The following is a 16723-nucleotide window of genomic DNA, read 5'->3' as shown; positions in this document are numbered from 1 at the left end:
CCTCAGTGTGACAAAGAATCCTTTTCTTCTTTTTTGTTTTTACAGAAATGTACAGTGATTAATCAAAGATCACAGCAAAAACATATTAAAATGTGTTGAAAAAAAACAAAAAACAAACAATACTATTTTTTTAAATTACACATTCACATATCAAGAAGTGAAGTCTCTGCAAATGAACCAGTGTCCCGTCTGCACAAACCGACCGTGAGTTCGGATCAGTTTCCTCCGTCTCACCAGAGCATCTTTTACGTGGTAACGAAACCATCTAGTCAAACACGCCGCAGTGTAACCAGCAAACTACTTTTGATCCGAGCTAATTAAACGTGAAGAACTACTTCTACATTTCAAAGTCAGAATTATTGCTTCCATTATTTGCAGGTAACAACAATTAGATCAGATCAGGATTTATAAGTGATTCAGAGTGCCTGGTCTAGATTTCCTAAACTGTCTCCTAAAGCTAGAAATCATCAGTGAGTGATTGGTGAAGATTGTCTCCGATTAACGTTTCACATATGTCGTATATTCTGTCATTATTAACCTGCATTTTAAAGCAATTATACCACATCAATATTTTCTGTTGACACAGACTTAATTAGTCTTTTTTGATTTCCGAATGGGGTTAAAATAATTTGTTGACCTATTAAAACATCAGAGGATGACAGCTCTTCTTTTGTTTTTTTAATGAATATTGGCAATATTATATTTTATATGCATCACCTGAGGCCATTCCAACACATCGAGAGCCTGGTGTCACTGTAAATCGCATGCCTTGTTTGAGAATGCTGCTGTCTGACATGCAGAGTTTATCAATGCTCGCTGACACATAAGCATCAGAAATGACATACAAGTAGGGACGAGAGGATATTTTGTGTAATAAATGATGCCGAGCCAAAAGAACAGGTTTTGAACTTCCTTTCCTTTTCTGCCATCATGCTTTAAATAAAGTAAAACCAAAGGACAACGAAAAGGCGAGAGGCAGAGTGATTTTGATGTGTTTTGTGCTTTTGAGGGTTTCTTCCCACCCCTACAAAAGACATGCAGGAATACTCCCGGCCCTTGAACTGTACTTGGTCCCCAATTGCCGCTCTGTGCCCGTTAGCCGCTGCTAAAAAGGACAGCTCAAATACAAAGAATAAACATCCCTATTGGGGTTTTAGAAAATATACCAGTGTGTAGGATTTAGAAAGATCAATTAGCAGAATACGTCTCCGTAAGTGGAGAATCACCTGTAACCATGAATTGTTGTGACTTTGAATGAGCTCTTCATGTCTATAAGGGGGAGAAGGTCCTCTTCCCTGAAGCCCACCATGTTTGCACTGCTGTGTTTTTACAAAAGAGCAGAATGGACAAACCATAAAAAGGCTCTTTGTATTTAAAAAAAAAAAAATGGGATCATACTTATTGTTTAGCACATGAAAAAGCCAGAGTATGTTAATATTTACTGTCAAATATGTGACAACAAGAAAAAGCAAAATCAAATCAGTCATGGGTGAATAAAAGCATTAAGTCTGACTCTGTCAAAGTCTGAAACTAAGGTTTTAAAGTTTGCATGACGTTTTGAAAGCCGGAAAAAAGTCAGTATTATTTTGTTTTCTTACTTCACAGCTGCGGCACTCTATTCCACAGTAGGAATATACAAGAATATCCAGTTGTGTGCAGAGTCTGAGTCTGGTAATACGCCATTTTCAGACTTTCAAATTTGTCACTGTTCTCCCTAAGTTTTGACCTTACAAAACAATTTTTTTTTGGTCGTTCCAGGATATGGGATAATCTTGATCCCATTAAGGATTTATTTTTGTAATTTGGTTGCAATATGCCACCTCACCACTAGACGTCACTAAATCCCACACACTGGACCTTTAATAAATTACTACATGTCCTCTTTCCTGACGAGCAGCTTTGTGTACGATCAGATGACCACAGTGAAAATAAGCATTTACTGAACAACGTGTAACATGGTATTGGATGTAATTCATCAGTTACAATGCATAAAATGGTCGGCAAATTTAGCAAATGAAGGCACTGAAAAAACGAGCGTATGAAAACATGAGAGATACACATTCCCACACCGTCTCATTACAGAGTATGAAGAACATGTAAGTACATTTCCATTTGACGAGGCCAAAAAGCTGGTGAGCTTTAACATGAAGAGGGTGCGACAAACGTCTCCTTTGGTGGTGGACACTATCTGTCCTGGTTGTCCGACCTGAGGCCACAGTCCGAGGCGTCCTCAGAGGGCGTGTCTAGGACGGGATTGACAAACCCTTCAAATTCAGTGTCTGCACTGTCCTCAGGGTGGGTACTCACAAAATCATTCTCCCACTCCAGCGCGTTGGAGTCCTCGGAGGCCGAGGTCGGCCCGCTGGTCATCTGCTTGTTGCCCGGCCGCAGGGCTGCGCGCAAGATGTCCTCCTCTGTCCGAGACCTCTCCCAGACTGGAAGTCCACGATTGATTCCTACAATGATAGATGAGGTTTTATTCTGACGGCGAAGACACCAAAGTCAACATCTGCAGCAGGCAGAAATTTGGGGGCTCATGGGGGACATATCTGTAGCCTGTCCCTATTCACCCTCTAAAGTGAATTTTAAGACCCGCAGCACCACATTTAACTTAAATATTAACCAGATAATGTATACTCTGCAAAGACATACAGTATAATCTATGTAAAAATGGTCAGAAAAAAACATATTATTAAACGACAAAACACACCAGACACTTTATAGTCTGGAATAACGCTAACGCTACACAAATTACACAAAATGGCAAATTTTGGATGCCTAACTTTCCAAAATGTCAATTATATCAGGTGTTTCTATCTAACCGTCGTTCCAGCTTAGCAAGAGAAAGCTTCTCTTAGCAAAATCTCTCACCTTCCTCATCCTCCCACTCTAGATCCAGTGAGGTCCCATCGTCGTTGGTGGAGCGGGTCTTAGTGGTGAAGTCCCAGCTGCACTCCGTGTTGGGGGTCACCACGTTGGTGTCCGAGGGGAGTCCTGGTAACAGGCAGGCAATCGAGGCAAATACAAAACATTTAACTCATCTTACAAACCGTATTATTAGAACAAACACTGTACATGTTATGAGCAGCATTATAATTCAGGCAAGATGTTTCACTCACTGTTGCTTCTGAAAGCCTCGGACTGGGCTTTAACATTCTGGAGGTAGACGTCAAAATCCTCCCCAGGGGTTTGTCTGAAACAAGACAAGATAACGAAGATGTGAGCATTTTTGGAACTCTTGCACAGCACAGTGATAATTCGTTAAAGATTGAATTCTGAGACTGGATACCATGTGAAGCTTTACTGTCTTCTCTGCAGCCTACACACACATCTGCAAACTGAGTGCTCACGTCATTAAATCAGTGTCTCTGGTGAGAGCTTAAAGGGGCAGGTTTAAGGATCTCTATTTCGTTGTCTTTGGCACCATCTAGGGCTCTAAGTGGGAATCGCAGGTATGTTTTTGAACCTCACTCCCTCAGAGCAGTGTCCTGTGTGTGAAATTCTCCTTTAGTTAAATGTTAGCCCTGCCTGTTGTCTCTGGTGGAAAGATAACATGCATGAACATTTGTCACTTAACCCATTTAGGCCTAAAGACTCTTCTGTAAACCCCCTCTCAAAACCTGAGGTTTTTCAAAATATGTCAACGCTTACTAAAACCTTAATTTCTCAGGCTCTGTAGCAGATAAAAACATGAGATAAAAAGCATTTGACAGCTTACTTATTTGGCTTTCAACTTGACTGACTTGCTAGGGCATTATCTTCAAATGCATTTTTTTTAAAAATCAATAAACACCAAACATTTTTAAAATTTTGAAAATCAGTAAAGATCTATTTTTCCAATTACTTCGTCAATATCACTTCCTTCACTTGAGTCAGCCATGACGGATCGCTAGCACGGTGTTTAAAATTTTCGACCAAAACATACTCCACGTGTAGGCTTATTTCGAGAAATCACAAAGCGTTTTATTAGTCACATGAGTTTTAAAAAAATCCCTAAGCATCTCTGTCACTCACCCCAAGAATATTTCAGCCAATCACAGTGCATATAATTGGCCATGTGCCTCGAAAAAGACGACAACGCTCAAAATGACGCGTTTGCCGGTCTTAATGGTAAACACGCACAGATGCGTGATCCGGTCTGAATGGGTTAAGGCAGCTGACAGCCGGTGGTTTGCCAGCACCTCTGGCATTAGTTAAGTTTTTACTATGTGTCCCACACTGTTGGCACTAGCACCGACCGACCCGTGTCGACTTTTCAGGGGATTCAGTTTGGTTAATCGTCAGCGAAATGAGTCTGTGAGAGAGACAAACTCTGATTGACTGTTCAGCTTAATGAACCAGAGAACGAGAAAAAAATTTGAAGTAAACAAAGTTCAAAGGGCACGCAGAAGGCTTTTATCGTCTTTACATTTTCATCTAACTTGAACATTCAAACAAATGATTGAGTAGAAGTAGAAGGACTAAACTGGTCAGCATGATTTAGGAGAGGACAGCTCCGTATGATGGTTTGTAGACTGTTCCTAGCCTTCCAGCTAATAGTCATACTTCTGGTTTCCTAGAATATACTGTATATGTCAGCAGGGCGTCAGCTGTAGTCCTTGTGGTGAGCTCAAGTAAAACTTTTCACAGTCAGAAGTTGCCATAAGTTCTTTGTGTGGTGCAACCTTCCCTCAGGTACCTCTAAGGGTGCATGGCTTTTTATTTAATGCTGAAATATCTTCACAGACCTACATATAATCTCATCCGTGGGTCACAAACTCAAACCCCAATTTGGTGAAACCTATAAAACCTATGTGGAACCTCATGACCACGGCGTGCCCTCAGCTCAAACAACAAACCCGTTGTCTAATGAACTTTAGTGACTCACTTTCTTTGCTGGGTTTCACCGCCGGAGCCGTCTGCTTTCCCACGTTTCTTCTGGGCAGGCAGCTGCAAACAAATTCAAAAAAACATCCTCATCATATCTTACTGAGATTAAAACAGAGACTAGGTTGGGTAAATTGAAAACATCAGAAACAGCTCTGTTGTGACTGCAGGTTAAAATGCCAGAGCAGCAGTTGAATGTGGAATGGAAAGCAAAATAAAAAGAGCATTTTTTACTAAAATATTATTTTCATTATGTCATATAAACAGGAAACTAAGTTTTAGGCCTTTCATTTGGGAAATTAGAACCATAAGCAGTTTTATTCATTGAATATACATCGATCAGGCATAACATTATGACCTAATATTGTGTAGGCCTCCAGAACAGTTGTGACTCATCAGAGAATGGACATGGGCCTTCTGAGGGTGTCCTGTGGCGTCTGGCAACACAATGTTGTTAGTGGGGGGCCTTTGGGTCCTATGGGTTGAGGGAAGGGTCCTCTGTGGATCATCCCACAGATACTTGATCAGTTTGGGATCGAGTGAAATTGGAGGCCAGGTCAACACCTTGTGCTGCTTTTCATGTTTTGGCTGCTGTCATCAAGGAGTGTCATTGCTATGGGGTGGGGGTGCCTGGTCTGGTCTGGTCTAGGTGGGTGCTACATGTCTAAGTAACATCTACATGAATGCCAGGTCCAAATGTTTCCCGGTATAACACTGATATTCACATCTCAGGGTCATAATGTTATGGCTGATTGGCCAAGAGTCCAAATTTGTCTATGCATGTCTTGTGTCTGTGGAGCCAGGCCTTTTACTTGAACAGTTATACGTGTCCATGTCCAGTTATACGTCCATCTTAATATGGTGCCTACTCAAATAAACTGACTGAAAGATGCTTTACTAACAAGTGGTTTGTGAGACAACTGAAGTAATGAGACAACAATTTCCCTGACAGGACAACAAAGACTAATAATGAGGACAACAAGAAGGCTGGACAGATAAAAAAATATCACTGAGCCCCTTTAAAACGCAGAAGGCCGAGGAGCAGAAACGCCGGGAAGCAGGTTTAGAGGAGAAAGCTGCTTTTAGCCAGGCAGCGCGAGGTAAACTGGCAGAAGGGAGCGCTCAGTGCCGCCTCACCTCCTTCACTTTTCGTTCGCGCGCCAGCCTGGCGGCCTCACGCTGGGCGGCATTTCTAGCCTCCTCTTCTAGCCTTAACTTCTCCTCTTGTGCCTCTAACTGAGCAGAAATAACGAAATGAAACAAACACAAAACACAGAACAGAAAATTACACAACAGAAAAAACAATGCAGCAAATCAAAAATAAGCCGTAACAGGTCTAAAAAACGTAAAAATGAAATAACGGGGGGGACGTTAATCTAAAAAAAGAAAAGAAAAGAAAAAACACAGGTGCTCTTTCAAAGCGGGTCTTACCTCCTTTTGAAGCTTTTGGTCTATCAGGACCTGCTTGTCTGAGATAGCAGCGTAGCGGTGTTCTCTGAGGTGCTTGATCTCATCTTCACTAATGGGTCTAATAAAATAGAAAAGCATAATTTAACTACACTTTTAAAGGTTTTTATTCCCCCCTTATTTTTTTAAATCCAGATTTCTTACCTTAGGCACGCTTGTGGACTCTCTGCCTGCAATGCAACAAACACAACATGTTACCGGAGAGCAGTGAATTCCAGTGTAAAATGCATCCACCCTGCTGCACTTCTCGATACTACTACTCTGGGACTCTGTGCAGACAGTAATCAAGTTACTCCCTGGAAAAGCTAATGGAAGACTGCTCTATGTCTGTGATGGATGTGTAGTAGGTGCACCCGATAATTTTCTATCCATCATAAAGTGAGGACGGCTATCAGGCTCAAAGTATCCTCAGAGAAGCAGCATAATTCAGCGTTTAATTACACTTAACGTTTCATAAAACACGTCAGTCATTTACAATTCATCTGGGGCTTCTCCTGCATCCATTTTATTGCACTTTATCATTTATCCTTCCTGTGTATATAGTGTATTTTTAGTTCTACTTCTTGTACATATACAAAACTTGTACATTCTTTGCTTATGCTTATTTTATGATATTTATTTCATTATTTTATTTTATAAAAGAGTGTTTCTTTTATGTGCAACTGAGCTACTGTGACCAAGCAGTTTCCCTTGTGGATCAATAAAGTCTATTTAAAGGGAAACTACTGTTTTTTTTACAACCTGGACCTTATTTATAGCATAAATTACGGTTGTTTAATCACCCATATAACTTTTCTGTCATTTGTACTCGTTCAGGAGATAATTAGATCAGCGTATATACATATAGTGGGAGTGACTGGGGCAGCGCAGCGCAGCCTCTAAATAACACATTATCTGCCACGAAACTCGTTCATTTCACCAATATTTTGTTATGATACGCTAGTGCTATTCCCCGTTGAGTCCGGAGTTACCTGTTATCATCATCCGGGGTCTGTAGGTCAATCTACAGACCCCGGATGATGTCTTCTGACGTGGATGATGTCGTCTCTGAGCGGCGCGCACACCCGCGATGGTCGGCTTGTTTACCTGCACTTTGCTACTGCTAGTTTTTTGCAACATGGCTGAATATTTTTCCAATTCTGAGGTTGTGGACGAACCATAGCAGTAGCATATCACAGGTAAACAAGCCGAAAAAACAGTAGTTCCCCTTTAAGTCTAAAGGATCATTTAACGTACTACCAATGCCGGTGCGAGCCATTTATACTTGTGCGCTCGTCAGTCTGGCTCGCTCTGTAAAAACGCCACCCAAACGCTCGTCGGCGCTGTGTCTGTTTTGCCAGTCGGGTTAAGTTTTGTTTCTACTTTCTGCTTCACTTTCAACAACTGGAACTTTGCTGATATGTCGCCATGGAGGAGTCTTACAAAAGTTTATATCTCCAAACCTCCTCAGTTAACCTTTCCTTGATGTGTTCCATCTTTATTGATCCAAAACAATCGATTCGAAAATTGCGGAGATGAGGAAGCAGCCGGAAATATTAAAGCGGAAACACGCTAATAATAAGAGGATCAATCACAGCTCTTGTGGTCTGCGTCGCCATGGCGCGTAGTTACATTTCTGCAGAGCTGCACGTCAGGCTACGGCGTCAAATTGACGCAGAAGTCTAAACAGTCCCGTCCAAGCTATTTGATTGGCCCAGCAGATCTTTCATGGAGCATAATCAGTTCCCAACGGTGGAAGTCTGGCCGGCATCCAGGGTAGCAAACAATAACAGTTCACTGAAAACAGTTTTCAGTCTCGAATGCTCTAATATAATATGAATCAGACTTACCTCATCACTCTCTACCAGGTTTTCAAACTGCAAAATTAAAGGTAACAATCAGACATTAACGTTAAACTCAACACTCACAACATAAATGATGTAAACAAAATAACGTGCGACTCCTACCTCTATTGTATAATGCTCCCCCGTGGTACTGCTTCGGAAGTATTTTGACCTGCAGGAACAATTAAAGTAATGTGAACCCATAATGTGCAATAAAGCAAAAATCTATTTAGGTCTCATTACATTTTAGAGCGACAGTTAGTTGCAAATATAGATTCCATAATAGCATAATGTGACGTGATAACTACACTCTATGTTATTGAGATAAACTTGTGACAAGGGAAGAAATTGTAGAGGAAGCATTAATGGATAATAAACACAGATATAACGGCACTGTGGTGTGTGCAAAAAGAAGAATGAACATCTAAACCACTCTCTTCATCATTGTGTTTATTGATTTGTTGGTTAATTTTGGCCTTTGTGAGTAATGCAAGACTATGCACATTTAAAACTCTCTGTGCAATGCCTGAAGTTGTTTCTCATGGCAACAGCCCAACAGTCTAAAATACATAATAGTCACGTAATTTCTTCTGTCAAGTCTTCTGTAAAACTAATAGATGCTGCTATTTTTTATATATTGTTCCCAAACAAACTGCGATGGAGATGCCAATTGTGGACAACAGCTGATTTGCTCAGATATTATAATGTAATATCACCCAAAATGCCACAGAAAATGTTTAATTTACACAAAAAAGTGTTGTCTCTGTCTACCAATTCCACAATACCGACTTTATAAAGCCTAACATACATAAAACAACGCACGTTTTTGCCTCTATATGATCAAAACTAAACAAGTAAACTGGTGGCCAGTGTGCTACGATTAATAAACCTTCTGTAATCCACCGCGGGCGATACCACGTCTCTGGAACACGCTAACCTAAATTAAAGAAAGTCGTAATTCACATTATTGATTGACTGATCTCGTTGCTATGTTGTGTCACGAGTCTTCTGTCCGTTGCTCTCATTTCCGTCATGTTGACACCCTGATAGGTGAAGTTGCAGCTGGTGTTTGAGACCTTGCTGACTTATTAACCCCTTTGTTCATTATATTCTTGATTAATATCGATTTATTTATTTTTTTTCCCCAGGCTTAGGCTAGATAACTTATTTAAATGTTATTTAACGCCGGGTAAGATGACTCATTTTCAATATTAAAGCAAGACTTAATGTCTCCAAGAGAGGTATTGTATATTCCACATTATAACCAGGCATTATAATCAGTCACGACACTATTTATCTACATCCGGCAGCAAGTGAACATGTTGTTTATGTTTTAAAAGAAGGGAAAATGGATAGGCGGAAGTAAGTAGAGTGACAAGGGACAAACCCAGTCCATATTCTGAGTCTGCAGTGGTCAGCATCGATCAAGAGTGGTCCAAGGAAGACAAAAGCAGTAAAACAGTGAGAGGCTCATTGGTGCACTTGGAGAGTAAAGGCTGATCCAACGCACGTGCTACTGTAGCTCAAATTTCTGTAAAAGGTTAACGCTGGTTCTGATGGAAAAGGAACACACTGAGCGTCACAGTTTGTTTTGTGTGGGGCTTTTGCAGCTTCAGACTAGCCACGGCTGAAAGCTCCAATATTAGACACAGCATCAGAACCAAAGCTAAAAAGGGGGTCTGGTCAGATGTATCACGTTTTCTTTTGCATCATTTGGACGGCCAGGTACGTGTGATACGCTCTCCCCTGAAGAACACCAGCACCGGGACGCAAGAAACACCCTTTTTATCGTTGATACAGGGGCGTGTTTGATGTGCAGCGATGCTCAGGTGACGGTACGTGTCAGGGGAACCTCCACATTAACGCCAAGACTCAGAAAGACATCACACACAGTAATGAGATCATCAGGGATTTAAATGTTGTGGCTGATCGGTGTGCGTGCGTGTGTGTGTGTGGAAGTAAGTTACTGAGACTGAAAAGACCAAGCCTGCCGCTGTCTTAACAAAGCAGAAGGCAAAATCTAGACTAGAAGCATCAATTATTAATGTTTAGTTTGGTGACAGGCTGCAAACTAAGGCTGGAAACTGACAATTTGTACCAAGTATATGTGTCAGACATGAGACTGAGCAGACTGAGCTGCCAAGTCCAGGTCCAGATCCAGATATGAATGTACCTCTAGCTCAGAGAGTCTTATATGCTAGTTCTGTCATTTACTCAGACCTGGTTATAAACTACATGTCCTGTTGACAATAGGGGTGGGGTCTTGACGCCTGCTGTTGTCGTCCTGACTGCCGGTAGACTACCACCAGAGGCTTATTACCTTCTCACCTGGATCACTACAACATCAAGCACTTCAAAAGTCTTCACACACACACACACACACACACACACACTGCGGTATCAGTCATCTGCCATAAACTGTGTTAGCTAACGTTAGCAACAGCCGGTCGCGCTGGAACAGCAGCCGTTGCTGTCTGTATGCTAGCTAGCTCACCTAGCTAATGCTACGTTTCACTCACCCGCCCCCTCTCTGGATCCTGTTGGCCTCTCTCCTGAAGAGCCCGACACAGTATGCCCAGCAGTTACCCATCGCATTGTCAAATATGACTGTTGTGTAGCTGCCTAGCTGGCTGACAGCTGCTGCTGCTGCTGGTGCTGGCGGAGGTGCACTGGATCATAGAGCTACATCTCCTGAAAACAGCCACTTCCTCATCCTCCTTCCTGATGTGGTGGTGACAAAATGAAACAGCACCACCTGCTGGGTTCTGGTGGAACGAGCCAAGACACAGGGCTGTCAAACTCACTGTAGTTTGGGGGCCACACATACAGCCCAGTTTGATCTAACCCTATCTAACCTATAAGCAACAACAACTCAAGACTTTTCCCATTTGTTTTAGTGCATAGAAGGAAATTAGGAGAATGTTTACATTTAATAAACTCATTCATTCATTCATCTTCTGTAACTGCTTGTCCTGTGAAGGGTCGTGGGGGGGGGACTAGTGGAGCCTATCCCAGCTGTCATCGGGCGAGAGGCGGATTACACCCTGGACAGGTCTCCAGTCTGTCACAGGGCTAACGCAGAGAGACAGACAACCATTCACACTCACACTCACATCTACAGCCAATTTAGAATCACCAGTTAACCTAACGAGCGTGTCTTTGGATGGTGGGAGGAAGCTGGACAAGCAAACTCCACACAGAAAGGGCCCAGCCAGCCTGGATTCGAACCCGGAACGTTCTTGCTGTGAGGCATCAGTGCTAACCACTAAACTCCACTGTGCTGCCCCCATTTAATAAACTATCCTTTAAGAAAAATAAGTAAAATGTCTGCCGTTTAGTCCTGGCACTCAGTGTTGTGTCCTGTCCACCTCTCTTACTAACACAGTGGACAAATTATGAAAAGCATTGTCTCCTGGGTTGGCCGGGCTTGACGTGCCAAGGCAGCTTGTACTCGACCCGAAACCTGTGTGGTCTCAAGTGGTATGAGACTATAATCCATTACCTGGAGGACTAGAGGTTAGGGAAGGGGACTAACAGACCAACCCCAAAACAATCCCGGACCCAGAAATGGGGGACGGTTGGGCTTGGGGCCAGCAACCACAATTCCTAAAACATACATATGCCACAGAAACATTGAACACAGAAAGACAGACTCCAATCCTGATAGAGGAAGGCTCTTCTCTAAGACAAAGCATGACGCTGGGTGATGAACACCAAGCAGTGTGGTATGACATGGAAACAGCTGGAAAAGAAGGCCCAGGATAGAGGACTCTGGCGGACTGTGATCAATGGCCTATGCTCCTCGAAGGAGCGCTAGGCGAAGAAGAAGAAGTGTAATTTTCGCACTTTGAAAAGTCATGCTGTGGGCCAGATTAGACCCTCGGGCCGTATGTTTGACACCCGTGGCCTACGAGAACACTTGTATTTTTAAATATGGAGGCAATAACGAGGAAAATGTTGGGTCTGTAAATGGAAATACATTAACATGATCGCTTTTGCACCATTCTTTGTGAATCATACAACCAGTTGTTCAGTGCAATCAGATTTTATTATACTTTTCACATTATCACATTATACTCATTATACTTTTTATTAGATCTGACGTCATGAATATGTGAATGGCATGTTCACTTCTTAGCTGTTGTTAAGGAGCAATGACTGCACTTTAACTCCTGTTATAAAGAAAGAAAAAAATAGTTATTAGTTATTAGTATTAGTATAGTTAGTATTTTCCTTTTAATCTGTGTCGTCGGTGCCAAACAGGTATTCGTTCATCTGGTCTTCAGCGGGGATGTTGTCTGCATTGCTGACTTTGACTCTCCGGGCAACGGGCATGCATCTGGGCATGAGCTTTCTCCCAGTCTGAAAGAAAATCAGAAAGTGTTCGGCTGAATCAGCTACTGTTAATGCTCTGAGTTATGAAAAAGTGAATCTCTAAACAGTATATTAATATTATGTAATGGGTTTTACTATATGTTGACAGATTTTACTCTAAATGCAGGATATACACAAGGATGACGTAATAATTCAGATATTTACCTGTGATAAACTGAAAACTAAACTCTATGAATCATATAAAAGACTTACTACTTTCTTGGAGTCTGCCAGAGATCTCTCCAAGTACCGCCTCATCCTTTCTTTCTGTTTCTCTTTCTGCTCTCTCAGCTTGTCCTCACGCTGCCTGCAACATGATGCAGGAGAGATGGGAGAGATTTTACATAAATAACACACTGATGAGGAACAAATAATAGCATCCAGTGCATTCCATGAGTTATTTTTACCATCATTGCCTTCAGGCTTGATTTGTTACTTGATTGATTTTGAGCGAACGAGCAGAACATAGTCAGTGATCCATACCTGCTCCTCTTCTCGCTGTCCTTGATCTTGTTCATCATCTCCAGTTTTTCTTCAGGCATGCTCTCAAGACTGAGCAGCACTAAGGACAGACGGTTCTCAATATTGGTCAGCTTCTCCAAGGTGTTGAGGTTGGCCATTCGGTCATCCACGCAGCTACGGTGCACCTCCGCCACCTTGTCACTGAGAGCGTCAAACACTGCATCCTGTGAGCAAGAGAAACACGCTCAGATTGTTAGCATTAGCATGATGATATCCAAATGAAGGAATATCGTGGCTAAGCACAGCACATTCTGTTTCCTTACCTCATCCTCTGTGTTCAGTGACACGTGTAGTTGAACCTTCAGTTCGAGCTTGGCGCCTCTCGCCTTCTCCTTGTCAGTCATTTGCATTATACCATTTATCTCCAGTTTCGTCTGCTCGTCCTCCTTTTCACTTGAGACATACACAAAGTGTTATGAGTCCATCTGCACTGACAGTTCATTCACAGAGTCCTGGCACTTCATGCACCGTGCTTACATCTTCTTCCTGGTCGTCTCCATGGACTGCTGGAGCTCCTCCAGGGTCTCCTGCACTCTTGTACAGCTCTGAATGAGGGACAGGTTCTGCTCTGTCAGCTCTGTCATCAGATTCACTAGCTGCTGAGGGTCAGTGAAGTACAGCTCTGGCTCATCCTGCAAAGAGGTAACACACAAAGGTGAGCAACTCCAGCCGCTGTGGGTAAACACAAAAGATTAATATAAGATTATTAGTTAAAGAAAACTGGCCTCATGCTCTGAGTTATCCTGATTCAGTTCAGAATCTGTCCCAGAATCTGTCCCCCCTCTGAAATGACAAAGAAAGAGCTTTTGCAGCAGCATGTACTAGAAGTATTGTAGACGCTTATATGCACGGTTTCATGACTGTGATTTCAAATAAATTGTCTGCAAGATGTTTGAGAATTATACAAGAATGATGGATGCAGTAAGTTTATAAATGTGTTTCTCTATCTCTACATTCAAATATATGGTTCTCAGACACTGGCATGTCACGGTATCTGACCCTGACTCTGGCAAAGTCTTTAAGTCAACACCAAGACTCTGCCACAAGAGGGAGCACCACATATACTACTACCTGGTCGAATCTGATATGCCAGTAATGTCAACACATTTTTTTGGATTTCACATCAAAATGTATGAATGTACAACACAAGACAGTGTATGCATGTGCAGCAAAACAAAAGGGTTGCTATGTGCTGAGGCCAACCTGGTCTCCCTGGTGGAGGGTTGGTCTCGATCAGGACTGGATGCTTTTCCCTCCAAACCTGTGTTTTTAAAGAATCATTAAAAAAACAATGTGAGGACATTAACAGAGTACCACCATCCTGGTCTTGATCATCTATTTGTGTTAATTTGATTTAGTTAAAGTACTTGCCGTTCCTAACGTCTCTCTCTTCAGACTCCCCGTTCTCGTCTTTCTTTGTGTCCTTGCCAGAGAGGACTTTCGCTTTCTTTGCTTTTGTCTTCTGGGCCTCCTGCCACTCTGCAGGAGACAGCTTGAAGAGAAGCTCTTTGTATCTCTTGTAGTCTGTCAGGATTTCCTCAAACCTGGCAAGTTCACTATAAAAAAAAAGATAATATGGATTTAAATTCACACGACATACTGTAACACCGTCCCTTCAAATGTGTTCACCTTTATTTATAGTATCTCTCCACTTTTATGCACTAAAACATGGATAATGTGACCACTCATGGATTTGAATTTAACAAGATTATCAGAATGCTACCTTTTTATAGTTGTTATTTCAGCGGTCAGTCTCCTGATCTCAGCGTTCTTCTCCTGTTTAGACTTGGCCTCCCGTTCAAAACTGACAACATACGAATGACAGCAATTTAATTTTCAGTGAGAACGAACAACTCTGCCGCTGCTGTTTCTGGATTCTTCTTACAGTGTTCTGGTCTCCACAGACTTCTTCTCATTCTCCCTGAGGAACTCCTCAAAGGTGAAGTTGTCTTTCTCAATTATCTTTTCAAGCTGTTTCAGCTGCCTCTCCTCTTTCACAATGGCCTTGTCCATCCTCAGAATCTCAGACCTCTTTGTCATCAGAGATAACTGAGGAAAGGAAGAAAGGAGATTAAATGGAGCAATGTAGGTAAGAAGAGGGCAAAAAGTTAGTTTACCATTTCATTCATTTCATTTTGAGGTTCTGTAGCTGTGTTCTAACGCAAGTCTTATTTCAGTACCACCGAGGTCTGTGGCGTTACAAATCCACGAGACTCACAAAACATTAGTTTAAGTCAAAGAAAACACAGCTAGATAGTATTCTTCTAATTCAGAGGGCATGTTCAGGAGAAAATCAGACACATTTAGTTGACAATGAAGTCCTCCTAGTTGGGTCAAACTCCGTGAATGAAGTTTGAAGTACACCGATCAGCCACAACATTAAAACCACTGACAGGAGAAATGAATAACATTGACCATCTTGTAACAATACAATACCCACCTAGACCACCCCCACTCCATAGCAGTGACACTCCTTGGAGCATGCAGCCTGACACAGGCACACACACAGAAACGGTTTAGGAACAAAAACATGAAGAACAGCACAAGGTGTTGACCTGGCCTCCGAATTCACTAGATCCCAAACTGATCAAGTATCTGTGGGATGATCCACGGAGGCCCCTCCCCTCAACCCATAGGACCCAAGGCCCCCACTAACAACATCCTGTTGCCAGACACCACAGGACACCCTCAGAAGGCCCATGTCCACTCTCTGATGAGTCACAACTGATTTGGAGGAACAAGGGAGACCTACACAATATTAGGAAGGTGGTCATAATGTTATGCCTGATTGGTGTATACTCCAATGTTCTATTTTTATGATGGCGCAGGAGCTAAATTTAGAAGGAAACAAATTCACTCTATGTTCCAAGATCTTACTTTTGTCATTTTACCATCATTTACTCAGCTTGTTCTTCAGACCTCAAACTTTCAACAGAAAACCCATCTTACAAACTGTGTGTAGGGCGTATGTGGGAGTAAATATGCGAGTATTTTCCAGGCTGGTAGGGTGTAATGGATAAGATGAACTGCATTTGCCCATATGAAAGACTATATGTTGGGATATCTTAACCTCATCTGCATCAGCAGTCTTTAATTTAGCAGATTAACAGATCCGCTCCTGTCTTGTTCATTTACCTCCAACACTGCCTTCTGTCGTTCCATGAAGATTAAGTTATGCTTGTTGTCTTTTATCATGTTTTCTATGGACAGAAAACGGACAATAGTTGATTTGCTGAAAGTAGCACCTTTACAAATTTTGACAAAGTTTAACTTCTCTTCCTCGACTTACCTTGTGTCATCATGGCCATCTTCACCTCATGTCTGGCTGATGTTTGATCACAGAGAACGCTCTTACTCTTGATTTGTTTTAGATTCTTTGTCTTCTCGTTTTCCTCCGCCTCCTCCTCCTCCTCCTCCTCCTCCTCCTCCTCCTCCAGTTCTCCCACCAGCTCTTTCTTCAGCTTGGCCATCATTCTTGCAGCGTGGGTCGTCTTCTCATCAATTGGCAGAGCCAGAAATTTGCGCATCTCCTGAGCATAAAGGCGAACAGCAGCACGACTTTAATTTGGCAAAGATGCATTTTTTCTCTTTCTACATAAAAGTAGAATGCAGTGGATGGAGAGTCTTCCATTTCTATATGCACAGTTGTGCCTCAAACACAAACACCGACC

At 42.2% G+C, this 16723-nt stretch overlaps 2 protein-coding genes across 2 annotated transcripts; both read right to left on the bottom strand.

Moving 5' to 3' along the window:
- Positions 1-1951: 1951 nt before the first annotated feature.
- Positions 1952-10856, bottom strand: ap1ar (adaptor related protein complex 1 associated regulatory protein). Its single transcript, XM_084550501.1, has 10 exons — positions 10676-10856; positions 8280-8328; positions 8163-8189; positions 6478-6503; positions 6298-6394; positions 6004-6102; positions 4868-4929; positions 3120-3193; positions 2872-2994; positions 1952-2456 (listed from the first exon to the last, which is right to left on the bottom strand). The coding sequence occupies exons 1-10, from the start codon at positions 10744-10746 to the stop codon at positions 2185-2187; spliced, it is 900 nt and encodes a 299-aa protein (XP_084406627.1). The 5' UTR covers positions 10747-10856; the 3' UTR covers positions 1952-2184.
- A 1521-nt stretch (positions 10857-12377) lies between these two features.
- cfap100 (cilia and flagella associated protein 100) lies at positions 12378-16685 on the bottom strand. The gene is made up of 11 exons (XM_084549885.1): positions 16342-16685; positions 16188-16252; positions 14938-15101; positions 14776-14856; positions 14413-14608; positions 14256-14313; positions 13530-13734; positions 13316-13445; positions 13014-13216; positions 12744-12837; positions 12378-12518 (listed from the first exon to the last, which is right to left on the bottom strand). Exons 1-11 carry the CDS (start codon positions 16577-16579, stop codon positions 12393-12395), a joined length of 1560 nt encoding a protein of 519 aa, XP_084406011.1. The 5' UTR covers positions 16580-16685; the 3' UTR covers positions 12378-12392.
- Between the last annotated feature and the right edge of the window lie 38 nt (positions 16686-16723).

This window comes from Chelon labrosus (assembly GCF_963514085.1).
Source record: "Chelon labrosus genome assembly, chromosome: 8".
Classification (NCBI taxonomy): Eukaryota; Metazoa; Chordata; class Actinopteri; order Mugiliformes; family Mugilidae; genus Chelon; species Chelon labrosus.
This window is presented reverse-complemented; position numbering and strand designations above follow the sequence as displayed.